Below are 27,988 nucleotides of genomic sequence, written 5' to 3' on the forward strand. Positions count from 1 at the left end.
AATAAAAAAGTTTTTCATAGAAGGATTTAATCCTTCGATCGATTTTAATCGATCAGTTTCTGTGACAGCTATATCTTATAGTAGTCTCTTATCGACAGTTCCGGAAAATTAGCAGCTTTTTGGAGAGGAAACGACGTGTGAAAAATTTAAGTTCGAGATATCAAAAACTGAGAGATTAGTTCGCGTATATAAAGACATGTGCATGACTTTTACAATATTGTATTAAAACTGACTTCAAATATCTGTTGTATAGAAGCGTATATTGTACTTATATACTTATTTTCTGTATGTTTTATTTTATATTATACTTCTGTGTTTATATTTTGTTCTGCTTTAAATAATTCTTATAATTAATATTAACATAATAATACATACACATATTAAACTACCGTTACACAGCTCTACAAAAACAAACATATTTTTGTTGCCCTGGATATCTTAGCAAATTTTGACAGTTTCAAGTGTCCAGATTATGTATTTATATAAAAATATGGAATGTGTTCCTGTTTGTATGATAATTGCATATCCTATATGTTGATGAATCAGCGGAAGTGAAAGGGATGGCAAAACTTCTACGCCAAAGGTGCGGATTGTGAAACAAATGATTTTTGATGATCATAATTGTTTGTAAAATAAATTTGAAAATCGAAAAAATTTGAAAATTGAAAAAATTTAGTTTGGTTGATTTCTTTCTTAGTCCAAAAATTTCAAAACGTCACAAAATAAAAATGCATGAAAAGCGGAAATCAGTTAAAATTTTGGTTTTCTGGTTACCATCACCAAAGCAAATATGACCATCGCAGTATTAGTATTCTTGAACATACTATGATTTAGTTATTTGTTTATATACCCTGAATATACCCTGTTTTGTTATAAGTTTGCCAGGAAGTTTGTAAAACTCAGAATGAATCGTCGGAGACTCTATAAAATGTATACATATACGATCGATTGTTGATCGATCTGAAATTTTGCACCTACCCTTTTCTCACTAAGGAGCTGCTCATTTGTCGGAACGGACAATATCGGACCACTATAGCATATAGCTGTCATATTAACTGAACGATCGGACGAAAGTGCTTGCATGGAAAACTTTTTGATTTGACGAAGTCTCTTCAGATTTATTGTTTAAGCCATTAATGTATTCTCTTAAGAATGAAAATAAAGATTTAGAAATAAACGAGAGTAAATCTTATAAAATCATTGACAGCGTCATGAACTGTGAGCACACATATATCCAAAATCGATCTTATATCTTGGGCAACAAAACCACTGTAGACCAGTGTAATACTTGAATTCGAATTGCCATTTTCGAGAACATGCGGCCAATGAATATTGAAGCTTATTTATTTTATAAATTTCAGTTCGAATACACAAACATACCAAGATCATCATCAAGTGCAAATGCACTGAACACACTTGTACGCCTCCCGGGATGTGTTTACACAACATACTTCTTCACGTCACACATACATACATACATATCATACCAATTAAATATGTCTGCAGGGCACATTGTTAATGTTATTAAAATTATATTCTTAGAGATTTTAAAATACCTAGAAACGTTTGCATGCACATGCACATACTATACATATACCTAATACGTACATGTGTACATTTGAAAGCCTCAACCTCTTCATACTTGTAGTGTACTATTTAAGCACTTTTGAAAAATTCTACAAATTATTATTGTATTTTATGTAATATTTCTTCACACGCACACACAAATACACACATACTGTTTTATACATATACTTATAAACCTGATATATATTCAATCGTATTTTTATTTTGTGGGATTTCCACAATTTCTACCAGTCACGGGTATTGAAAAAAAAAATTTTAGCCTCCCGCTGGTGACTAAGAGATATTCATATATCTATATGGCATACATATGTACATAACTATGTACCAAATTCTGAAATATTACATATAATGTGCGGTTTAAATTATATTCGCTATTGTTGCTTGCTTGTTAGTGGAAAAATATGTGCATAGATTAAGATAACATATGTATGGTATACGTTTACAAGTATATAAAATAAGTTTCAAATAATTTCCTATTGTACTGAACTCTTACAACCGTCGTAATTTTTGTTTGCAATATTGTATGTTAAACAAGAAAAGTCCTTAACTTCAGGCCGCCCTCAACAGGTATATTTTTTTATAGAAGAAAAGGGTATAAAAAAATGACATTATAGTGGTCCGATATCAGCGATACTGACAAATGAGCAGCTTATTGAGGGGAAAAGGAACACCGATCTTGTTGATTAGAGCCTAAGCTGCCACTCTGTTTTTGACGGTGGCTTCTAGTTAAACTACTTTGAGTTTGAAGGACTAAATGCAATTGAGACGGTTTCATTTGGCTTCACAATACCAACGCCAGATTTTAAAACGGAAGCATTGTCAGATTTGTAGAACAAACTATCGAAGTGCAAAGGTATTAAAATTAAATTAATTATAATATTAATCATTAATTCCTAAATTGCGAGTTTGTGTTGCATGTTTTTTGTAATTAAAATTTGTAAAACAAAAACAAAATTTAAGAGAGCAACCAGCTTTTTATACAAATATGAAAAAATTATATTTATTTGCATGCACGAGTATATTTGTATTTTAGGCTCATTTAATAATTGATTTTTTTTATAGTTTTGCTGATCACTTGAGATTTTTCAGCGAGCCATTACCGCATAAAAGCGGTTAATACCTGTTTAAGTGGTGCTAATAATGGTGACAGAGCTGATGACTTTAATAACGCTAATGGGAAGATGATGTGCAAAGTTGGGAAAGTAGAAGCGCTATTGTTTCATGCTCCAACGGGATTCTCAATGTAATGTTCATATTGACGACAGTGGTAATACTAATTACTAGTTTGGCAGCTTTTTGTCGCGTTTCGCCGCTGTTGCAGCATACTACAACTTGTATATATAAATACGAAACCAAACTTCGCGATTCCGATTTAAGGGTTTTGTAACCAACTCGTGTAAATGTGAATGGCTATTAGGTGAAGTACCTTGTGAAAATAAAGCACGTGTTGTTTTTGTTGTCTTTTCTTTTTTTTATTATTAAATTTGGCTGAAGTTTTGAAAAACAAAAAAAAATTTACTTTTATAGAATAATTGCAAACGTGTAAATTGCTTATATATATATCTTATATATATAATCAGCTCTGTCAATAACGGCATCAAACGTTTACCTCGGAACGCAGCTAGGATGCCCTTCAGATATTATAGAAATGTTATAGATAATCATCATCATGCCAAATTTTGTGAAGAAATCTTGTCATATTAAAAAGTTTTCCATACAAGCTGCACCGAAGCTATATTGATATTTGATAGGTTAGTTTGTACGACAGCTATATGCTATAGTGATCCTATCTGAACAATATTTTCGGAGTTTGTAGCGTTACTTTGGAACATAAAAAGGTTTTCTATGCAAGAACTTGATTTTGATCGGTCAATTTGTATGACAGCTATATATTATAATTGACCGATATCAGCAGACATTTGCTAAATTTCAGATCGATATCTCAAAAATCCCGGATATACAGACAGACAGACGAACATGGCTAAATCAACTCAGTACGTCAAGTTGATCATTTATATATATATATTCTTTATGCACATATGCACATGTAATAAACGTTATACTGTTCAGTATATAACAATTTCCTTATTACTATTATTATATTATAACAATTGTCATTATTATCTCGCATGTACATGTATGTATGTGCATCTGTAAATTAGTATACTAAAAATTTGAATAAATTATTAAATTGGGATAGGTATATGTATTTTGTTTTAACCACTTTGCCAACGCCAACACGCATCGTCCACAACTGTTTCTACACATTAACCACATGCGAGTGTGAGTGTAGGAGTGAGCTTCCCTTATATGCAGGAGTATTGTGCCGGAATTAATTCACGCTTCTTTGTCTTAAGTAAGCAGATACATTACACATATACACAAGTTTAAACACACGAATCCGCAGACGTTAGCGATCACACACTCATACGTATGCGTATTATTTGATTTGTTATAATTTTTACTAAATTCGATATATAATATTTATCCTGTATGTTCATTTCAAATTAATTTTCGCCATATTAATGAGTTCACGCACTTTGATCGCAACGGCACTCGTGACCCGCGCTTAGTGTGTCCACCTTGTCCTATACGTAACAACCAGATGGCCAGATTGTGCGCGCGCTCGCCAGCAGACCTGTGGTAAGACTGAATTCGCAATAACAAAAGGATTCAGCCAAACGCATATAAATACGTAAGTGTGTGCATGTGTATATGTAGTTATATATGTATGTATGTATATTCATATACGTTATGCAGTATGCTCCCCGTAGACAATTGATAGCGCCATTGTTAGCCAACAAACAACATGCGCCTGCACCGCGCCCCTTCTCGCTGCCTATAGCGTTGCCCTGCAGATTCCTTGATTATTCACTATACAAATATCTGTGTGTCTCGTTGTACGCGCTATCAACTCAACTCATATTACAATAAATTCTTCATGCCACGCACTCTTACAGGCATAAATATACATTCATACATATGTACACAGTACCGTTTGCACGACATTTGCGGTGTTCTTTATACTTGTTGCGCGCATTCGCACACTTGCGTTGAATTGAATACATAAATTGTCTCGCGAATGAGTCCTGTGAGTATATATTCTGCTGTTTTCTATACCTTTATCTTGTCATATGTCATGAATTGTTTGAGTGTGCGTGCGCGTGTGCCGAGGGTAAGTCCTGAGTGTCCAGCTGTTTATTGTCGATTGAAAGTCCGTTCAAGAGTCCAGAGTCCATCGGCTAATAGGAATTGCATGAACGCCATAATAGTAATTACTCACACAGTGAAGGCTTGTTCGGCTGCCCAGCGGGGCTGGTGGTTTATATGTATTTTATGACTCCTTTGCTGGTTGATTATGCTTTCGGTATATATAAGTTGTGAGCCAAATTAATGTGGAATGTGGCTGGCAAGTTGTAGTGGCTTAAGGCACTTCTGTGCAAAATTTCAAATCGTTATCTCGAAAATTTAGGGACTAGTTTGCACATACCATACACAGACAGATGGGCGGGCAGATAATGGGCAGGGCTAAATCGGACATCTGTCTCTAAAAGTTACAAACTTCGAGATAAAGTTTATATACCCTGTCCAGAGTATACTAATTTCAGTAGAACGTAAACTGGGCGACCTACTGCCAAATTTAAGATAATATGCCTAAAATTCGCAACGACATGTTTAACATTTCTCTCAACCATTCGAAAAAGAGAAAGAGGATATGTTCTAATTTCATTTAATAATGAGTACTAACTCAATAAATTGGAGACGAAGCAACATTTTCTGAAATAGCATAAAGAGGTAATTTAGTTTTCTCAATATTTCTCAGATTTCGAATAACATTTGTCATCGGAACAATTAAAGTCCGAAATGTGTCACATTTGTTTTATGTGAGTGTAAGGTTGCACCGTAATTCATTCCTACTACCGTCTACAAAATAGTATGTAGTATGTATGTATACATATAATAGTCAAGAGTGCACAGGCAGGCGTCAGCATAATAGACGAAAAAAGTTGAAAACGCATACGTACATGTCTTCATAGATATACATATATATACGTGGCGTTGTCAATAGTTTAGGTACACAAATTGACTGGATAACCGCATCTGACTGGGCTCAACCGCAAACTCGAATAATAAACCAGTCGCACTTCGTATTGCCACAGTATAGTTGGCTGAGTTGACTTACTCACAGCCTTTCAGCCCTGTCCTGCAGGCCAACTCCCTTAAAACTGTTATGAATCGCAAGCGCAATGATTTCGGTCAGAGATATACCAGGCTCGTTCTAGTTAAAAAAAAAATGTAGTTCAGTTGGAATAGCTGTAAATGTGAGAACATCGATGATGGCTTGGTAGAACAACTGATCATGCCGTACTTTACCAAATGCTTGAGCCACGTCAAGAAATATCGCTGAGCAATACACTTTCAACTCAAATGTCCTCCTGATCTAATTGTTGATGCGATGGACTTGTTCAATAGCACCATGTTTTTCGCGAAAACCGAATTGATAATTTGGAATAGTTTCGTATTAGTGGAGAAAAGGAGATATTTTGGATAGCAATACTTTTTCAAAAAGCATAATGAAAACAATCTATACATTTTAAAAAGTGAGAGTGAACTCTAAAGCCTCGCGGTGATCGTCGAGAGAGTCTAGTGGAGAATAAAAACAGTGTTAGGTATCTGAGTAAATATATGAGCAGAGTCTCGATGGTAAAGCAAGAGAATATGACTTTCAAAATTTAAATAAATATTAGTATATTTCGCAATTTTTTTGTTGTTTGCAAACTTAAGAATCCTACAAAAATCCGAATATTCGAAATCATACAAATTTCTTATAACTATAAGTATCAGATGTGCACATACATATGTATATCTCTCCAATTACAATTTCACATCCCATTGCTAACTTTTTGCCTTGCCACATATGTTTCTTATGTATTTACTTATGTAAAACACCGACCGTCTCAATCATTAAGAACGCAGAGTCCGCGAGCGGCGTGGCACGCAGTTGAACGTGATAATAACGACTCGATTCGATTAATTGAAATTGAATTGAGTGTCAGTCAGGCGTAATTTGCTACTCCGTTCATTTTGGATGTAACCGGCATCCAGCGGCCGACAGCAGTTATTCCTGCTGAGTGGCGCTTATTGCGGCGAACGGGTTACCCATCGCTCATTTTACTCCACTTCTACGGAAATCGTTCGTCAATGACTGCTTTTCTGCAATACACTTACAATATTCACCGTACACACCGTAAATGCACAGTGGGTTGTCAGACTTGCTAAATGGAAAAAAATTAAATATTACAAACAAAGAGTAATGCATGTAAGAAAGAAAACCCGTAGAGGATACATAATTAAAATGCGTATTTTTCAACTTTTTTTTTAATCGTAAACTCGTAGTTACACTCTGATACTTCGTTTGCACTCATATGTTTGTGTGGGTGCGTTAAATGGCTGCATTGAGCCAGCATAATTTGCATATTTGCAGTTGGAATTTATTTTTTCGAATTCGCTTCACTTCGTCTAAACTGCAGCACGTGGTTTGCTTATTTTAATGAACATCTGTGTCTATTCTTTTAATTTCAAAGCGTAAGTAAATATTGTGTAAACAAATAATTGAAAAACGACCGCAGAAAAGTGAAATTAATTTGAATAAAAATTAAACAAGGAATTGGACAGCAATTTACACATATGACTACAAAACCACTTTAAACTAATTTTGATGAAAGCAATTAATTAAATACTTCTCGTAAATTAAAAATTATTAAGTTTATTTGTTTCTGAATTCTTAATGAGTGTCCCTGGTTGAGAACCGAATTGAGAGATCATAATTTTATCTACTTAATATATTGAAGAAAGTAATTTTTGGACCACTGTGATCGCTTGTCCTTATAATAATCTTCTCTGTAGGGTAATGCACAGGAGACTTTAAATTCAAGGAAAGTCATACCCTAAGTTGGGATATTTATATTCACGCAACATAGTATAATCGTTTTGTTCACATAACGGTTGTTTGTAGCACCTCAAACTAATCGAGATAGATATGGAGTTAGATAAATGGGTCATTCCATGGAAAATTTATCTTCAAACATTTTTTCGTACAAAACATCTTTTTTTTGTTTCTCTGTTACTTTGACTCAATATGAAATATATGATATGATATGAAATGTTGAACATATATATATTTTAGAAAGCTGAGAAAAAATCGTTAAACAGGCCGGCAAGTTAACTTTATAATGAAATACTTTACTTCGTATACGCTAATGTTTAAAGGTACTTTTTTCAGAACTCCACATTTTTTCATATTGAGTCGAAATAAAAAAATATGTGTCCAATATTTTGTTTCAAAGAACGCAAAAAAAAATATTTTGTACGAAACAACTTTTGAATGTAAATGTAAATGACCCATATATGGTATAAATGATCAGGGTGACGAGACTAGTTGAAATTCAGGTGGCTGTCTGTAGAAGTGATAACTTGAGTAAAAATATAGATATCTTGATGAAAGTTGGTACATATGTTCCTTGGCACTCAAGGGAGGTCGTTATTGCAGATGGCCGTAATTCACGCCAAAAAAACTCCATAAAAAGAAAACCTATAAAGTGTCGTAACTAAGACTATATTAAGATACAAAGCTGTAATTTGGTACAGGGGATCGCGGTAAGGAGAAGCACTTGTGGGCTTAACATTGTTTTAAGTGGGCGTGACTCGCTCTCTAAATGGTTAAATTTACATATCTTCCAAAACACTGAAGCTTACTTAACCAAACTTACTGAGAAGAAGTCTTTTGAGCATTTTTTCATTCATTATTAGATATTAACAACGCCCATACCTCATATAACGGTTATCTTGAAAATTACTAAAAGTGCGATAGCTCACTGAATAAATGATATCGGTCAGTCTGTGAGTTCTAGTATTGAAATTCGGGGAGAATATTTTTGTGATAACAGCATGCCCTTGTGTAAAAAATGAGTAAAATCGGGTCAATACTTCCCTTAGCCCCCATAAACCTAATATAAATATTTTCGAGCTTCCGATTGATTTTTTACTGCATAAATATATATATATTTTTTTTTTGGTGCGGGGGTGGAAAATGCCGTCGTCGCAGAAGCGATATGTGCCGCTTGCAGGTCACTAAAAACCCCTACTCTAGGGAACCGTCGCCCACCCTGGGACCGCGTTTGAATTACTTCAGGGTGGCGTTCCATTTTTCTCATTGAGAGATTTACAGCTGCGCACCTGCTTCTAGGTCCCGCTTTTTGCTGCGTAGCAAATTTGCTGCGAATTTCTAGATGATCACCCAGTTTGCTTCGCTCTCCAGCACGACGATGATTAAATTGTCCGTGCACAATTACTGCATATATCGGTCAATATGTAAGGAATCTTAATACAATAATTCCTACTTTTAATTACAATATATAATATACAAAAATCGCGTATATCACTTTACCTTGCGAGAGTACAAAATGTTCCGTTAAACCCCAACTTTCTTACTTTTAACCTTGTTTTAATGTTGGAAAATTTACCATAACTTAAACAATTTTGTTACTCATTGTTATACAGATGGCTATTCGTAAATTAATTTCAAACTCGTATGAAAAATATTTAAACAATTTTTTAACACCCAAAGCACATTTATTCAATTTCCAAAGTTGCTTTTGTGCAGCTTTTAAGCAAATATGTGTAATTATGTTTAATTTCAATACATATTTGCTTTTATGTTTGAAGCTAAATTTTTGCTAGGTTATGTTTGAAAATATTGATTCTAGTTGTTGGCAACTCTACTTTCTTTCTACTTGTAGTTTGTGGAATGTATTTTGATAAATGAGGTCTAAGAGTTACCTTTTCTTCAAACATTTGTCATATTGGTTCGCTAGGTACATATATAAAATCCAATTTAATCCTAACCATGTTTCTATTTTGAAAGCCTCAAATATTGACAAAAGGCGTCTGAGTAGAGAACAACATGCTCAATATCATTGCTTTATTTTCCAGAATACCTTCTTCGAATCTATAGTTTATAGTGCGATGAACTCTATTATTTGGCACATTTTGTTAACGTAAATTATAAAAGCTTTTCGAGTTTTAAATTTGTCCGTTGATAGTTATTAAAACTAGCAAGACATTTAGATTTTGAGCAGTAAGTTTTTGAATAGTTTTTATTTTTGTTTCCTTTAGACCACCAGATGTGAGACGTTACTAGTGTACGCTGGCGAATAGCGTGGCGGTAACATATTGGTTGGTGGACGCATTTTACCCAAAATCGGCATGTGAACGGCTGGTGAATGACCGCCTTTGGTTGCATCATCCAGATAGCGGCGATTTCTTAAAAAGTCGGCATCGCTCTTCCAGGCTTGCTCGGGTGCGCGTGGACCCATGCGGGGATAACGACGTTTATCCACGGCAAAGCTAATGGTACCCGGAGTAGCGTTCAGACCCACGTTGTATTGTCGCTGCATGGCGAGCGAAGCACGTAAGGTCTTGCGTTTCTGAAATGAGTTCATTAAATTTTGACATTAATTTCTTTCGTCTCACAAACATTCATGCAACATAAGTACTTCTATAGTGCCGCGCCACTTGTCTGCTGCATGCCGTGCTATGTCCAAACGTTTTTGTTTCTTTACTTGATGTTTTTTGTAGATTACTTCGACTATAATGAGGCCGACACCACCAGCAACACCAGCTGCAACTAAAATGAAAACGCCAGCCATGTTTTGAAGTCCAAGCGTGTTGGGCGTTTTCTCGAAGAGTTCGCATTGTTGCGCGTTCCCATGGAATATCCAGTGTTTATCGAGCGCTTCCATGAAACCACCTTAACATAAATAAATATGCAGCTGTTCCATAGCTTTATTTAAACCCAACTTACTCTCGTGAAACTCTAAAATCGCAAGCGTAACCGCATCCGTCCATGGCGAACCTTTCTGCAAACCGATGCCATATCCACTACGTCCGAATAATTCACCAGCGGTAACTAGCTCACAATCTTTAGACGCCTCATATTCAAGACGTGAAGAGTCCCAAATGAAGGCCATTAGTTTTCTGTGTGCGAAGAAAATTTTACAATGCGAGGTGATTTTTAATTCTATCCACTTACCCTTTCTTCACATCCTGTATTGCCTGCTCTGCCGTGTCATAGTTGTTTGCCTCCATTGTTCGGTACATATTAGACAACTCTACCTGGCGTCGGAAATACATATCAACCGATGATCCCTTCACCGTCGCACAAGTCAAATTCTCCATTGTATTCCGTAGTCGCGCATCGTTAATACCACTAAGTTTAGTTTTCGGCCGCTCCAACACGAGGAAAGCAGCCAGGTTGGCAGTGTAGGAAGCGACAATGATCATCGCAAAGCCCGCCCAGAACATGCCGAGTACACGTGCCGAAAAACTGCGTGGCGTTCCCTCGCCGATGCCACTATTTAAGAGCACACCCCAGGCAAACCAGACGGCCGAGCTCAGATTCAACGCCTTTTCTTCATTGCTATCCGTATGTGACAGTTTGAAACGTCCAAACGGTGAGAATCTGAGTGAAAAATAAAAACGAAAAATCGCCAAGAAAAGCGTGGTTGCAGTACTGTTATTTACCTGTTTGTGGTAGGGCACTTAAAGAAAACTACGATAGTGGGTATTGGAAAGATGAAATGCTTAAAGTGCTTCGGCATGCGATCGATGAGCGGCGATCAATATTTGGTTTTTGTGTTACTGATAGCATTTTATAAGCTTGTCTTTTATATAATTGAGTTTTTTGTTGTTTGGGGAAAGGGTGCATGGTCGAGAGATCAGCTCTCAGTGGTTTTAATATAGATTACTGAATGCAATTAGTATGAGTTTTACATGTTTGAGGACTGATCTCATGATAGGATCGGGGTTGAAAAACCCTACTTACCTATCGAGTAGATATAGGACCAGCGCGACTACATGTACAGATACCATTACCAATATCCATAGCGTGTTGCTAAATGGCTGCAGAAACGACACCAAAGTACTTGAACGTGATGGTTTCTTTTCGAGTATTGTGATGCCTTGGTACTTGAACGGTTTCGAGAACTCTATAAATTCGGCACGCTCTGGATTAATGGTGAGTGGCATCGCCATGTCGGCACGTTCATTCACCAATTCCCCAATTAGACCACTCCATTCTTTACGCGACGTTATCGCGCCCGAACTCGACGAACTCACATTCTTTAAAGTGAAATGACCAAATTGTCCATCCGGTGAGAGTGCCAGATCGAATGTAAAATTAATGCGATGCGAAAGAGCGTTTAAAAGATCAATGCAATATCCGCGACAGCAGTTCTCGTTCTCTGCAGAGAATTTATTCATTATTAAAAGAAGTCAGTAAAAATTTACGGAGAATAATATAATAGCATATATATGAATGGGGGGAAATGAAAAGTTAAAACTATTGAAGGACTTTCCTCAGCTTTGTTTAGTACAACAGTATTTTTTACTTATCTGTTACCCTGCCACTTCAATTACTCGAAAGAACTAATGCATGCCGACCTTTTTTAAAAGCAAAGCAAAAACACGCTCGATTATTTTACCATTGAGGAATTTTTCACGGATCAACCCAACGTTATATTAAATTTGTTAGTAATCTTTTTTTATATATTATTAATGATTTAGGCTTGGGCCAGTAATTTTAACTTAGGTGCCTTGGAATTTTAATGATTTCATTAATGCTTAAATAGTTTGAGAAAATTGCAAATCACTCTGTAACTAATTTCGAATTTATCATGACTATACCGAAAATCGAAGTGGTTTTAGACACCAGATTGTACCATAAAGGATTAGTGAAAAAAAATGAGTGCAGAAAAGATGTTGAGTAAAATTTCTACCAACCGCTGCCATCGGTGGCATTAAATAATGGACAAGGTATTTCGTCCTCATCGCAGTTGACTTCATCGTCTGTCAAACGACGTGTATAGACGAACGGTTTCTCTTCGATGGTTAAGATTTTCAAGTGTGTGGGTATCATGATACCTTCCGGTTTCTTCTTTTGCTTGCCAGGCCAGAGAATCTCGCTGTCATTGATGCGTAGCCGCATTTTCGCTTTTTCCTAAAAATATATATATATATTTTTTTTTTTGAAAAATTACGGAATTTAAAGAATGAATTTGTAGAATATTTTTCCATATCACATTTACTCACAGGGTCATAATAAAATTTGCCGACGACATGCTTCTTCTGCTTCTCATGTATGTTAATCACATCATAGCCGGCGTAAATGCGATCACCATTGTCATCAAACGCCACCTGGCCCGTGTCGCCCGTTATGTTGCGCGTCTTCAGATACTGAAAAAGTCGCTTGCCTAAACCCGTGCATAGCAGACATTTCGCAATAGGTTAAACAAGAATGTAAGTGTGTGTGTATCAGCATTTATGTGAGTTAATAATTAATTTTAAGCAAATATAGTCTGTCTCACCGGATTCCCAATTAACACCCGAATCACCGCAATCCTTTGGCGCCTCTGTAATCGTTTCATTGGACATCATCTCCTTAATTGCCGACGCGAGTACGTAAACGCTATCCTAAAACAGTCGCAAAGTGGCAAATGAGACATTAAAAGTATGAGAATATTATATGTGAGCATGTGTCATATATAAAGTGTGCATACTGCCGGATTTTGGACAGCCTAGTGTAAACACAGGTTTTACTTTTTTATGTGTATATGATTATGTGTTATTTTAGTGGCGCTGCTTGCGGAAATCTATAAGGTGATAGTGTTTTTAGAGTAGTCTATAAGATACTAGTTGAGTAACTAACTATATTAAGAATGGTTGATCGCACATAGGTTTTCATGAGAGGGTGCTTGCGAAATATAATATGGGGGAGGTTTCATCATCTAAGCTTCCATACAAGAATTGAGAAAGATTTAAATTAAAAAAGAGCCAAAAAAAGAGAATGAATAAGATTCGTTTTTATATTTGTTAGACTAAACAAATTGTGTTAACTTTGGTGATACGATTTTATAGCAACAGAGACTAGAACTTTGCCTATCCTTAAAAACACACAACTATTTCAAGCACTCTACCCGACATTCGCAAATCGGTATCTTTGAACCAGATGTTGCTCGATGCCTACCTCACTATACGAATGTATGGTAGGTAGATGTGGACGGTCTATCTTGTGTGCTGGGTCAACACGTGAGTCATACAATTTTAATACTGTCAAGAAGCCACTTTGCGAGACTTAGACACTTATGTACCAGCGTGTGGGTGTGTGTGTGTGTGTACTTGCATGTAAACAGAAGTATGAGAATGCTGCTTTAATGCGCGTGTTAACAAACTGAATGACAGCTGCTGGATAAAAAGTGTCCTAAAAGATGTGCAGCCCTCACGTGTCATGATAAACATGTGTGTTTTCAATTCGTCAAGTCAGTTGCTATTAATTATGCGCATTCATGCTTACCCTTATGTGTTCTTTGTCGCTGTTGGCGTGCTCCAACACTAAACCCAGAACCCCAACCGGCGTGTTGTTGGCATGCAACGCCTGTTCGGTGACAATCCAAGCGTGTCCGGCTTCGGTCATGTTGTTGATTGCAGCGTCACGGAAAATAACCTGTGCATCCTCGGTGCTGGGTGGTATTAGTGCATGTTGTGGTAGATGTGTATGTGTTGAATTGATAAAAAAAAAAAAAATGAGAAGATGCAGCCAACAGTTAAGTCACCAATGTCTTACCTCGCATACAAGAGATATACGCGCGATTGTGCAGTCTTCATGTCAATCAAATGCTCCGTAAAGCTGTCCAATTTCGGCTCGAATTCCACAATCATTTCTACGGTGGCACGCACATCTATGTCATCATAATTCGTCTGTGAGGTGGTCTGGAAGCGACCGAGTATCGCACGCCCATCCGTATCCGAACTGTGTATTATGATTACCTGCCAGTCGAAAATAATTTATATATTTTACTATGTGCGAGCATTTAAGTGCAATGGCATATTGTGCCGCAATCACTTACCTTAGTGTAGCCGAAGTGGAACATGATTTCGAGCCAAACATCCGCTTGGTGGTAATACGGCGGCACCGTGCGCAAAAAAGAAACGTGAATATTTTTATCGGAAAAGGCAGCATCACGCGAGGATATACCAATAACGGGAATCTGGTAGAATCCACTTGTATAACTGACCGCTGCCGGTGATAAGTCACCTGAGGTTTGCTCGTGCGACACAACGACGGCGTAGACCTGTTAAGGAGGGGTAACAAAAAAAACAGTAGGGCAATGTAGGATTTTTCGTTGGACTGGCAGATGCAAAAGTCGAATAAATAGAAATTTCCAAATTGTATATAGGAAATGCACTTCTAATAATTAAAGTGTAAGGCGCGAGTCGAATAAGTAACCGAAAAAACGTCGAGTCAGTTCTTCTTGGATAAGTAGTACGAATAAATATGGTGATATTTTACCAATGATTTAGTTTGTCTATACGAACTTAGAACACACTTAGGCTTTTTAAACCTCCTTAACACTGATATTTTCGAAGGCAATGCTGGGCGTTCCAACATATAGAAAAAAATGGAAGTTTATCCTCTGCTATTACAAAATTCTCAAGCAATTATTGGTCGATAAGAACAAGAAGTAGAAATGCCAAGTGAAACCCAAAATGCCATGTAGAACTTGCAGAATCTTCGGGAGCCACTCAAGCAGCCATTTCAATTCATGGCCGCCAAGCCGCCATCAAATGGAATACGGTTGCCTTGAACTGCCATATTAGTAAATAATAATTGGGTCTCAACATTGAAAAATTCCTTTAAAAAATACTATTTTTCAATAAAGCGAACATATTTTCGTACGCATCACTGAGTATTTTCGATCATTTCTGATTGATGTGTAATTTTCCGAAGTGTTTATAAACTAATATTTTTTCGCAGTTGAAAAAGCAAACAAAAACTGCTATTGGCTAGCTTCGGCAAAACATTTCATATTTTTCATTAAAACTGCAGCATGATTTTATATGAGAACTTCAACACCATCAATCAAACTTTGCCGCATTTTGAACGACACGAGCACTTCGCGATGGAAACCCCCAATGTGCGCATAGAACTGCGTATAATCTCTTATCTTTTCAACCTATATATCTTTCCTCTATTTTTTTCGCCTTAGCAAAGTTGCAGCGCACTACTTACACTGCCGCTGGAGGAGAGATGTACCTATATTGACCATTCCACTGCCTGCAGCACGAATGTTTATTTGATCAACTACATAAACATCATCTTCTGCAAATTGCGAATATCCACAATATTGGGCGCCGCAGTTACATCGATCGTACTGCTCATAATTATCTGCCTTTATTTCATCATTTTCGGTGCTGCTGCAGATTTGTTGTAAGTTTGTGTAGAACCAAAAAGTCTGGCATAAAGTGCAATGGTATGGAATTTATATAAAAGTTGCGTATACGCCTCGTTGTGCCACAATTAAACTTTTAACAGCGTGTGTTTTTTGATATGTCCCAATGGATTTTTTACAAAATGTCTTCAACTTAGAATGACACAGTGGTTTTGCCATTCGTGAGGGACGACTTGTATATGAACATTTTGTATTCGTTAATTACAAACTTTAAAAACATCAGTAACAAATACTGAATGTATCAATTTTTCAGAAAATTTTTAATATATAATCCCAATTACTCTTCTCTTTTTGCCACTAGCTTTTGTCCTGCTCTAGCGGTGCTCGCACGCATGTTAAGGATGAGTGAAAATGTTGCTGGTGTTACATTGGTCGCTTTTGGTAATGGGGCTCCCGATATATTCAGTAGCCTAGCTTATCTCGAAAGCAACACTCATCGATTGTACGCAGATATTTTCGCTTCCGCACTCTTTGTGGTTCTCATTGTGGCTGGCGTTATTTTTTATGGTTTTCCATTTGCGGCACAACCCTATTTACTGTTACGCGATGTGCTCTTCCTTCTACTTGATATTTGTGTTATCGATTTTATAATTAAGAAAGATAATGCTCTATCCTTGATTGATAGTGTGAGTGAGTATATCTAAGTCCTTATCTATATTTATTTGTATATTCTATTTTTGTATTATTTTGGTATTTTAGTCACACTTTGCATTTACTTTTGCTACTTATTTGTGGTTATATTTGATCAGTATCTAGTGCGACGTGCTACAAAGAGTAAGTTTTTAAAAGGTCAATGTGTATATAACTTATTTTATATTTTTTGTATTTTAATATTTTTGTTTGTAGTATTGCAGTTCAGGAGGAATACCTTGAAGAGGCTCTCTAATATGGGTAACTTAGCAAATAATAAATGACTAAATGTGTGTATGTGTTATGGAAGTAACACAGACAGCACTTTAAAAATAGGCTGACGAAGCCAAAGTGTTGTAGAGTACTACTAGTAAGCGGTAGGCCATCAAGCAGAAACAAAAACAAGACAAAAAGTTAACTTCGGCTGAACTATAATAGAAAAGCTATAATAGAGAAAAAAAAAAAATGTATTTTATGGAGATCTCTATTTCGAAGATATCTTCTTAAAAAAAGTTTTACATACAAAAAGTTAATTTTGATCGGTTAGTTTGTATAAGCTAGATTTATTATATATATTCATATTTATTTAGAAATCTCTCCTCCTCCTCTTTAAAATCATATGCCACACTACTTTGTACTGAGTGATAAATACCGCCCCGATATAAATATATGTATCTACATATATCACACGTAAGTTTGAAAATTTAATAATTTATACCATTTCCGTACAGAACTTATTCGTCTCAATGATCTACGCACACAAGGTGCGATTCGGCAGCAAAAGAAGTTGTCTTTTCTGGATCATCGCGAACCAAGTATCATGTATACAGATTCGGTTGTTTCGACCTTACCAACACTTTGGCAACAATTCTATCTAAGCCTTAAGCCATATGATGAAATCGAATGGGAAAGAAGCAAAATGCCGATGAAAGGCTTCATTATATTGCGTTTGCCTATATTGGCTATACTGAAGATATTCATACCAATCACCGATCAAGGAGAAGAAGGTCACGGCTGGTCGCGGCTCTTGAATTGCGCACAAATGGTGTTATTGCCATCGTTTATTTGCTACGCTACCCGTAAGCGGTACATTACTATTCGTCTTGCTTTGATGTGAACATTTGACTTTCTTTTTAGTGAGCAAGTATTCGCTATTTGGCTTACCCATTTTCGTATGGTCTATTTTGTTAGCACTTCCAATGGCATTAATAGTGTTTATAAAAACGGCCACGAATCGTACACCTCTTTATCATCAGGTAACTTATTACTTATGAATATATGTATGTACTTATAAGTAAGCTAAATTTTTTGAAAAATAACTGACTTCAAACTAGCGACTTTAGGTAGACTTTCTTAGCAGCAAGATTTTCTAAATACACACTATGGTGGCATTATTCGTATACGATCGTTTATGTACTATTTCGCTATTATTTAAATTAAATACACAGTCTGGCGGCTTTAAAATTTCAAGATTGTGCTTTTGAAACTATGAAGTGTCTAACTATAGAAAATCTATAAGAATACGAATATTGCGTAAACTATATAATTTTAAGGGTATGAGTAATCATATAACTAATGCAATATATCCGTATGTTCTCAATTTCTGTCCGCAGTATTTCTCCATTCTTAGCGTTGCTGGTTCGATATTCGTTGTACGCATTTGCTGTGCAGAGATCGTCAATGTGCTCGCAGTCCTCAGCATCTTTACTGGTTTAAGTAGTTCCTTTTTTGGTGTCACTCTTTTATCTTGGGCAAATAGCATAGGTGACTTAATTGCTAATCAATATTTGGCGCGGCAAGGCTATCAGAACATGGCACTCGCCGCTTGCTTCGGTGGACCTCTATTCAGTGAGTTAAATACATATATACATCGGTTTTGATGTGTATTTATTTGGTAAAATTTTCTAGATTCTTTACTTGCGGTTGGCTCAACTTTGTTATATAAGACTCTAACATATGAGGACTTTTTGATTAAGGTAATTGAAAAAATATTTATGTAATCTTTATGCAGTAAAATCTTCAATTTTATTTTTAGGAATTTGGCGAAGGTGTAATGGGCGAGAATTGCACTATATTCCTTATAATTGGCTTGTTTGCCATTTTACTGGGTGCTCTCACCACAGATTTCTATTTTCGCCCCAGTTTCGGTGTTTATGTTATAATTATGTATTGTAGTTTTTTCTTATATAATATTCTTGGTGAATTTAAATTCATACATCCATATGGCACCGATCATAGAATGGATCAGGCTATCGAACCGGAACTTTAATTAGTAAAGAATGTGTTATGCCATACTTACTACTATTTATATAAATATATGGCGTTAAATGTAAAATTCTTATATCTTTGTTACAAACGTCTACTTACGCGCTTCTCGATCAGTTTATCGCAAACATTGAACACAGTTTTTATTGGATTCTTATCCATTCGTATTGTCTTGTCGTAGTAGGTGACTTTGCGTGGCACATATTGCTGGTCAAAGTTCAGATGCTGTGAGAATTTATACAAAATATGAATACTTTATGCGTAAAGACATTTGCGCGACTACCTGTACCGACTTACCGATATTATTGTCCGGAAGTGTGACTCGCTTTCTGGATCCGCCAATACCCCGCCAATATTGTATGTTGAGGGATTGTCCGAGTGTTGAATGTGTTTTTGCGCTATAACTCCTAAATGTATACCACAAAAAAGTAGATACACCGCACTTATTCCGTTGAATAGAATCATGTTTGATAAAAGCTGCTGCGTGTATGAGTGCAGTCAGGACTTTTAATTTAGAATCATTTCTGGAAGTACTGTAAAAAAAGAAAGCACTGTAGCATGTTTTTTAATTATACTCGTATAAAGTTGTGTCGATTGCCCAAGAACAACAATTTGTCAAAAGTGTTTTAACGCATAATGCCAAAATCAGCCGTTTTGTTCGATATTGTTTTGTGATTCTAATTGATTCTAAAATAGAATAGATTGTAAATCACACAAAATCATCAAAATGTAAACAATAATATCATGAGCAGATATTGCTTCGCGTCCCAATTTTATAAACAACACTGTAACTCAACGGCGGAGCATTTTAAAGAGAGCGGCGTAGCGATTAACTCATCTGATCCACTCACGAATTCGCTCTCACTTAACAAATTGAGCACTGTTGCGATCATATGTTTTTGACAATTCACCCATTCCGTGACATTCTGATTGGACAAATTGCTTTTCCGTCGTCACTGAACCACTTGTTGGATTTTGCGTCTCGGTACAATTTTCACTTCGATATTTCCCGGTAAAATTTCGTGTTTCCGCAGTAAAAATATGCTTAGTTACTAGGTGATTACGGAAATATATTGCGTGATTACATATTTGTTGTGAAATCGCTAGTTAAACTATGAAATTCAAAGCAGTTGTATGGCAGTCGAGCGGGCGTGTGTGTGTGATATAGTGAATGCCTAAAAGCCAGTTCGCACGGTACTGGTACACATATACATCCATATATAAGTACAAATATATAAGTAAAAGAAAATCTACAAGTGTTAACCAAGCCTCAAAGGGCTATCAGAGATACAAATATATAATATACACTTATATATATACATGTAATATATAGAAAATATTTTGTGAAATATCTCACAAAGCTACAAATGAACGATTGTATGCTGTATTGCAAATGTTGCAGTTTAAGTGAAAAACGCTTTCTGAGAACGAGGTGGGTGTGTTAGCGGCAAGTCAGCTGGAACGTAACCGGGTCACTTTCGACATAGCCATAATATGGCGACGACAAACACATATTCACGGAATTATTTTTCTCTAACTAGATATGTTGTTTTGTTTATGTGCCACACATTCGTCATTTGCCGCGTTTGTTCCACCATTCGTTCTGTGAGCGTTTATTTTTAAATTCAAAGCAAATACTACATTGATCACTTGCATTGTTTTGTTTATCGTAGCTTCTGTGCCTTAAGTGCAAAAATGAAATAGCAAAAGTAGCTTGGGAGATCTGTCCGGTAAATAACATACATTCAAGTTTTCAAGTGCAATTACTTTTGTGTTAAATAATAATTTTAAGTAAAAGTTTCCATAAATATTCATTCCATAAACATTCCAAACCAACCTCAACAATTGGCAGAACACTTTAAATAAAATACATTGTAAGTATATGTGCATTTCCAACATTTTTTCCTGTTTTGTTAAAAAGTTTGTGGGCGTGACAATAGTATTATTCCGCCCACCTGGAATACCCAACTCCCTTAGTTGTTGGAATCTTGAATGGATAATCCAAAGGGTTCATTCCTTAGCCGAAATGCTCATTTAAAATTTAAGTTCTCAATCGACTGATGGCTTCTCAGAGCGGATGTTTATGTTTCCTTTGTTCTACATCTCTTAATCATTTAAAGTTGGAGTGGACTAAAAATCAACAGACCCCGAATAAAAGCATATATTCGGTGCATATTAGGCTGTGTAATTTTTAAGCGACTTTTATTTTTCAACAAAAAAAAGCAGACTAAAAACTTTCAAGTAAGTAAGAAAAGGAGCGCCTTAAGATTTGAACTCTTAACATTATTATTTTCGGTTTCTATTTTCCATTTCCATTTTCCATGGAAAAAAAATATATCTTTCTAAATTAAGGATTGTAAAAATAGACTCAAAGAGTATTCTCACAGGAAATTTTACGCTTTGCAAAAACTCTCTGATAACTTTTTCCATACAGTGAACCATTGTAAAGATATTTATACTTAAAAATCTAAATACAATATATGAAATTATGATTTAATTTTTTTTTCACTTCTTCGAAAGTAAAAAGTAAGCCTTTTTTAATTCAAAATCAAGAAAAAACATCAACGCACTGAAGCTAGAATACCCTTCACAAATAAAAAAGTTTCATTCAAATATATATATATATTTTTTTTTATAAGGAATCCCACGTTTTCTTTTGGGTGTTAGAAACATTATAAAAATTCAATATACCTTGTTGAGAGTATAAAAATTTAAGTTGACTAAAAATGGCACTGCCTTATGTACATACCTATAAGTTTACATACAAAGTGGTGCCGTAGTACATTATTTCCAGAATTTAGCCATATAAGACATTTGCTGAGCGCTCACGTGTTAAAGCCAGCTACAGATATTCGAGTTCATCTTGGTGTCACCACATTGATTGTGTATTTATTTATATACTTGTACATTTTTATTTATTTTCATTCACATGCTGTACGTTAGATATTTTCAGTCTGAACTTTAGCTTTTACTTTACACCTTAACTTGCTTGGATTTGTACGAATTTCGAGAAATGTTACCAAATTTTCAAAATTTGTTCCTAACATTGTCATATCTTGGTATCTCCCATGAGGGGGCCCGCTTTCAACAGCCCATACAATATGTATGTACCTATATTCGTTCACATTCGTGTGTAATGTTAATTTTAGTGTTGATGCACAGCTTGCGTGCTGGTAGCGTGCATCAGATGGCGCACTAACACACTCACAGCTACTATTTTTTAGCATTGAAATACAACTAAATTATAATCTATACAGACGTAGAAGCGATTTATTTTCTCGGATGAATGCGCATTCATATTAATTTGCTCATGCATACATATACCAATATATACAAATATACTTTGCCAGCACAGTTCAGTTCAGTTTGTCAATGGGCAATAAATTGAAATATCGGCAAACACTGCTGGTTGCTTTATCGGTTTTGGCGTTCCAATTAAGGGACACATCTGGTGTGAAATTTAAAAAAATAAAATTTTTTTTCTTTTTTTTTCTGTAAGCTCTGTGTATAGTTCTTCATGCAACAATCTAGCAGTTTTTCGATTTGAGAATTTTGGCAGGCCAAAAAGGGACCAACATTTTGAGTTAAATTCACTTTTTTTTGAATCGACGTCATTTTATCAATTTTTGAGCGTTGGTCATTGCACAAAAGATATCTTCTAGGGGGCAGTGGAAGACCGTTTTTTAGCGCCGTCGAATTAGGAAAATTCTACGTTAGTAAAAATGTTCATGTAGTAAAGAATCATCGAAACTTAATTTTGGCACTCTCGTGAATCCTCGACATATTCAAAAGTAAATTTTTACTTTCTATAGAGTTTTTATTTGCATTTCGCTCATCTCTGCCCAGTGTGCATTAATTAAAGCATGCATATTTAAATTAGTGTGTGGAGAAGCATTATTTATTATTTATTATTAATTTTTTTTTGTTTTTTTGTTGTTGCTGGCATGGCATGGTAGACACGAGTATCAATTAGTATTGTTGTTAATGATTGTACAGATTTTGTGTCTATATTTAGCTCAATTAAACTTACAATTACAAATTACTGTGTGTAAGCAACTGCACATGTGTGTCGGCATATGTACATAAGGCAACTAAATTATTATTTTGAGGTTAATTGACTTATGCTCTTATTTTGAAAGATATAAAGACGCTCAATAAAAGAAAAACCAATCGAAACATATGTTGAATCATTGAATCTGCTATTGACTCAGTTTAAATGGCAACTATATGCTATAGTGGTCCGATCTGAACAATTTGTTAGGAGATTTTAAACTTCTAGAAAGCTTCTCCTGTTCTGGGTAAAATAATCGAGAAAATTTAACGTTTAATCACAATTTGTAGAGCTTCCTTCGTAATAATTGACCACCGATTAAGTGTTTTTTGCTCAACTTTTATATTTTAAAATATATTTTTACTACCAAAAGAAAACATTAAATGCACTTTTTGACACATGCAAACGCAGAACACAAATTTGTTTTAATAAATTTACTACGAAAATGCATGATGCATATAGCAAAAACTTAGTAAAAAAGAAGCAAAAGGAAATGTCGTTGATGAGCAACACAAAGAGAAAAGGAGGTAAAGAACCGGACGACATCCCAGCGACAATAACAACGCAACGTCTATTGTGCCAATATGACCTGATCCACTGCAAGAAGATAGAGTGAAAACCTAAAGCAAATCATTTTTTAATTAGAATCAAAGGCTTTAAAGAATTCAGTATAAACACAAACTACTTGAAATCCAGCGAAGAGAGCAGACATGCAATAGTCACTAAAACAGCTAAATTTGATAAAGTAGAGCGACCCGAAACAAACCCATGCAGATTGACGGTAATGAGTGATTTAACTACTAACAGAGCACTCGAAAATTTTGGAAATGGTTGAGAGTTTGGAAATAATTCGAGACTAAATTCTTTTTACCACCTTTGAAGATAGGGGTAATGAATGTCAATTTCCAGTCTGCAATAAAGTCACCTGATGACAAAGACTTATTGAAGACAAGCACGAGATGATAAACAAAGACAGCACAATTTTTATAAGTACGTGCGGCAACTCATAAAGATCAATTTTGAAAGGAGGCTTGTTATCACAAATAGTTTTGGCAATATCATCTTGCGAAAGGCACAGTGTGCCAAAATTTACTGATAACAAGTAAAGAAGGGCTAAGTTCGGATGTAACCGAACATTTTATACTCTCGCAAAGTCAAATGGTATACTCGTTTGAGATTTCTTTGTGGATTGACTGATATTTTCGGTAGAAGGTCAACTATAGGCACTGGGGTCCACATATTTAGTACTTAGGGGTTTGAACAGTTTTGGTTCGATTTAGACAATTTTTGGCCGCAAGGTGGCATACTTTAATTGCATTATTCACGCAAAGTTTTACCCCGATATAATCATTGTTACCTGATTTGCATAGTGGAAAGTGAAAGAATCAGATGGAATTGAAAATGGTGTTACATGGGAAGTAAGCGTGGTTGTAGTCCGATTTCGCCCATTTTCGCACTATGACATAGAAACATAAAAAGAACGTTATGCACCGAATTTGGTTGAAATCGCTTGAGCAGATCTCAAGATATGGGTTTTCACCTAAAAGTGGGCTGTGCCACGCCCACTGACTAATTTTTAACGTGGTTCCTATAAAGCCAGTTTATACCATCTCAGAGATAAAAGTTAATGTCTCTGGCGTGTTTAGTGCTTGATTTATCGGGCTTTTAGTAGTTTTTAACAGTACCGTTATATGGGGAGTGGGCGGAGTTGCCACCCGATTTCAACTATTTTCACACCGTCAATAGAAGTGCTAAAAATATTTGCTTCCAGTGAATTTTGTTATTATAGCATTAGCGGTTTAGGAGATATGCACATAAAACCTGTTAGAGGCGGGACCACGCCCACTTTTTAAAAAAAGTTTCAACTGCAGATGCCCCTCCCTAATGTGATCCTGTGTACCAAATAACAGTCTTGTATCTTATTGCGGAGCTTAGTTATGGCAAGTTATTTGTTTTTTATTAATGGCGTTTTGTGGGCGTGGCAGTGGTCCGATTACGCCCATCTGCAATACCAACCGTCTCACGGTACCAAGAAACATGTCTACCAAGTTTCATAAAGATATCTCAATTTTTACTCAAGTTAGAGCTTGCACGGACGGGCGGACGGACAGACGGACGGACGGACAGACAGTCACCCGGGTTTCAACTCGTCTCTTCATCCTGATCATTTATATATACATAACCCTATATCTAACTCGATTAGTTTTAGGTGATACAAGCAACCGTTAGGTGAACAAAACTATTATACTCTGTAGCAACAGGTTGCGAGAGTATAAAAAGTTGTTATCGGAAAAAGTAGAAGTAGTTCCAAGCTCGTCATGTACATAATTAGATTTGAAGAATTCAGCAAACAAGTTTAAGGAGAATTGTTATATTTATATTAACATATTACTGAAACACATAGTTGGTGAAAAGAATCATCATTATTAAGTAATATTAAATGAGGATGAAATTAGCGATGAACTGCTAGAAGGATACCATCACCTCTAAGGCAGCCAGTTTTTTCGAAGTCTCTATCCTTACGGAAGACAAAAAAGAAATTCGTATCGAGATACTCACTGACATAGCAACTAGAATTAAGCCAGGTCTCAACAATAACGAAAATATCAAAATCCAAAAGAAAATGTACGATTATATTTGATTTAGACCTAATACCAGATACATTTTCTATAATAGACCTAAAGACAAGACACTAGGGGAAGGTATAGAAAACGGACGATCAAAATTATGATTAACAGAGGCATCAACTAGTCTGCAGCTTTGTTTTCCCCTCTCTTTGGAAAAACTTAAAAGGGCGCAGCTTGTTACCAGATGGCCATACTGAAGAAGAAAAAACGGCATTAAAAAAAGGTAGGAATACACCTAGCTTAAAATTTACCCTTTTAAGATTATTAATATCAGTCTCTTTTTTTAACAAGTTTATAACAAAAAATATGACGTCTATTAGCATTAGCATGTTCAACAACGAAAAATATAATCTCTTCCTCATTAACAGAGTTGTAAAGGCAGACAAATTAATCCATTCCACAAACAACAGTTGAAGCAGCCGAAGATTTTTTTTCCTAGTGCTCACTGTTGATTTCAAAGTTCCATTAGTTTTAATTGAAGTCGAAGAGTTCGGATTAACAGAATCAGCTACGGTATCATTTTCCATAAATATTGCTCGAATATCCATATTTATCTTCTTTGGCATACACATAAACACATTGCCGACAACTATTATTTGCAAAGAATAGACAAAATTTTCTCTTCCAGACTCAATTAAGCAAATAAAGATTCATTTCATTTACTACTTGTGCTGCTTTCTATTTTGCTGTCCCCTCCAGATCTTCAACGCTTCGCCTAAAATCGCATACACCAAGGCAGGCCCCTACCGACACTGGTTTTAACAAATTGTGAGCATTTTCAATTTTTGTATTTCTATAATTTGCGGAGATTGTAAGTAGGTATTGACATACTACATAGGTATGTAAGTATGTACGCATTTAGTTGGCTGTAGGCTGTATCCTTAGTCACGCAAATTGCTGTGGGCCCTTCTGAAAAATGTTAATGTTTAATTATAGGCTGTTGGCAAGCAAAAGTTGCTGGAACAACAGATACACACACACACATATATTTTGTATTATTTTCGAGCTTGCATATTTAAAGCGTTGAATAAATAATGAACATTTAAGAATCTGTCACTTCTATTAGCCCATTGATTTATTTGATTGCTGAATTTTATTTCCTCATCTACAAAGAATTCTTAGGTTATGTTTGAAGGTAGGAGGTATTCCGCGATTAAAGTAGACGAAACCTGTGTGTGCAGAAAAGGCGTGTAATGCTTCGTATAGTTTCATCAGATATTTGACAAAAGTGTCAGTGGAAAAGTTTTTTTTTTCGAACTCGGTATCAAAATCTCTTAAATCTTTAAAAATTTGTTAGGCTAGAAAACCTGTAACTGATATCAATACATTTTCTTCGAAATCTGGCATTAACAAACGCCTGATTCTAATTTCCCGACAGGATTACATTCGCGTGATACGCTATCATCACAAATAGATTTTAGACTTATGAACACTTTCTTTTTGGTGCACACCCCTATATAGTATATGTAGAATATATACGTACATATGTACATATTTGTCTGTACATGTGTAAGTCTTAAGAGCATCGTACTCTAGCATCCCAATAATAGTTATATACATATATGTCAGTGTGGGGGCAGTGACAGTCGCTATTGCTTGGTATAGAAAATATTTTTGGGTGTGTTACTCTGTGTTAGATAAAACTTTCACTTTATTTGAAATCAATTTCCTTCAGCTTTTTCATATGCGCAAAGCAAACTCGGATTATCACATATTTATTATATCATATATACAAATCTACATATATTTAATTGCGTGTGTTTAATTTTTATAATTTTACAAAGGAAAAAGGAAAATTTTTAAATGATCTTTTTCTTAACTTGCTGGAACAATATTTGTTCTATTTGTGTAGGCATGAAGCTTGTAGATACACCAAATAAATAGGCACTCGCTACACTTCACTTCACTTTCGTTTGTTAAATGTGTTATACTGAATATGTGATAATATATGTTTAATGCAAATTATTCCAAATTTCCTCTACAAGTAATTTTCACAACTTTTTCGAATATGTATCATTACATATACATGCATTCACCCACCACCCACCACCATGAGTAGCATATTTGCAAAACAATGGAATTTTCAAAGCACTTTTTAACTAAACGAGTATAACACTTACGTATCCGCTCACGTTTACGCCAACAACTTCGCTATGCCACTGAAGTGAATTCCTTAAATGCCATCAATGTGCGCCTAAAATCCTTAACATCCTGAAAAAGTTTGTGCTTGATAGCTTTTATATACTGAAAAGCTCTCAGAATGTGAGCAGCTTTTCGTGCTTTCTGCTAAATTAAATGCTTTTTTTTCTCAAAACTTGATTGCTCTCTACATTTTTGTCTCTTGAATTTCAACTTTCGCTTTTATCATAACTTGTGTTTTGTGGCAACAGCTGTTCATCGCCTTCTTATCACTTATCACTCGACCATCTATCAGTTGATTAGTCATGCGCACGTGGTTATTTCTCACACACGTGCTTCTCTTT

At 35.6% G+C, this 27,988-nt stretch overlaps 3 protein-coding genes across 19 annotated transcripts in view; 2 read left to right on the plus strand and 1 right to left on the minus strand.

The window, feature by feature from the left end:
* Positions 1-9,535: 9,535 nt before the first annotated feature.
* Nmdar1 (NMDA receptor 1) lies at positions 9,536-27,724 on the minus strand. Its single transcript, XM_014235605.3, has 14 exons — positions 27,626-27,724; positions 19,125-19,360; positions 18,930-19,052; positions 14,550-14,774; positions 14,267-14,469; positions 13,997-14,162; positions 13,011-13,116; positions 12,736-12,896; positions 12,427-12,643; positions 11,471-11,888; positions 10,679-11,107; positions 10,451-10,623; positions 10,143-10,396; positions 9,536-10,073 (listed from the first exon to the last, which is right to left on the minus strand). Exons 2-14 carry the CDS (start codon positions 19,290-19,292, stop codon positions 9,759-9,761), a joined length of 2,958 nt encoding a protein of 985 aa, XP_014091080.1. The 5' UTR covers positions 19,293-19,360; positions 27,626-27,724; the 3' UTR covers positions 9,536-9,758.
* Positions 15,319-18,897, plus strand: LOC118683694 (mitochondrial sodium/calcium exchanger protein). The gene is made up of 10 exons (XM_036377207.2): positions 15,319-15,617; positions 15,690-15,910; positions 16,234-16,562; positions 16,632-16,706; positions 16,779-16,823; positions 17,294-17,641; positions 17,700-17,818; positions 18,176-18,410; positions 18,471-18,538; positions 18,598-18,897. The coding sequence occupies exons 1-10, from the start codon at positions 15,531-15,533 to the stop codon at positions 18,829-18,831; spliced, it is 1,761 nt and encodes a 586-aa protein (XP_036233100.1). The 5' UTR covers positions 15,319-15,530; the 3' UTR covers positions 18,832-18,897.
* Positions 19,780-27,988, plus strand: part of Itpr (Inositol 1,4,5,-trisphosphate receptor) — a 30,507-nt gene continuing 22,298 nt past the window's right edge. For 4 of the 17 annotated variants that reach the window (XM_014235663.3, XM_070112830.1, XM_070112832.1 and 1 more), the window contains exon 1: positions 19,780-20,701. The gene's annotated coding sequence lies outside the window, so the exon portion shown is untranslated. Of the gene's footprint in view, positions 20,702-20,723; positions 21,069-25,554; positions 25,729-27,988 lie in introns of those variants that run through there. The other 13 variants (XM_036377186.2, XM_036377191.2, XM_036377190.2 and 10 more) reach the window with 13 other exon arrangements.

Source organism: Bactrocera oleae, chromosome 2 (genome assembly GCF_042242935.1).
Source record: "Bactrocera oleae isolate idBacOlea1 chromosome 2, idBacOlea1, whole genome shotgun sequence".
Taxonomy (NCBI): domain Eukaryota; kingdom Metazoa; phylum Arthropoda; class Insecta; order Diptera; family Tephritidae; genus Bactrocera; species Bactrocera oleae.

Coding starts and splice junctions, on each gene's coding strand:
- LOC118683694 (XM_036377207.2), top strand. CDS start 15,531: ATGATTTTATATGAGAACTTCAACACCATCAATCAAACTTTGCCGCAT. Junction 16,563..16,631: donor ATCCTTGATTGATAGTGTGA/GTGAGTATATCT, acceptor TTGGTATTTTAG/TCACACTTTGCATTTACTTT. Junction 18,411..18,470: donor CTTCGGTGGACCTCTATTCA/GTGAGTTAAATA, acceptor AAAATTTTCTAG/ATTCTTTACTTGCGGTTGGC.
- Nmdar1 (XM_014235605.3), bottom strand. CDS start 19,292: ATGATTCTATTCAACGGAATAAGTGCGGTGTATCTACTTTTTTGTGGT. Junction 11,889..12,426: donor TAATGCCACCGATGGCAGCG/GTTGGTAGAAAT, acceptor AATTCTCTGCAG/AGAACGAGAACTGCTGTCGC. Junction 10,074..10,142: donor AGTGGCGCGGCACTATAGAA/GTACTTATGTTG, acceptor AACTCATTTCAG/AAACGCAAGACCTTACGTGC.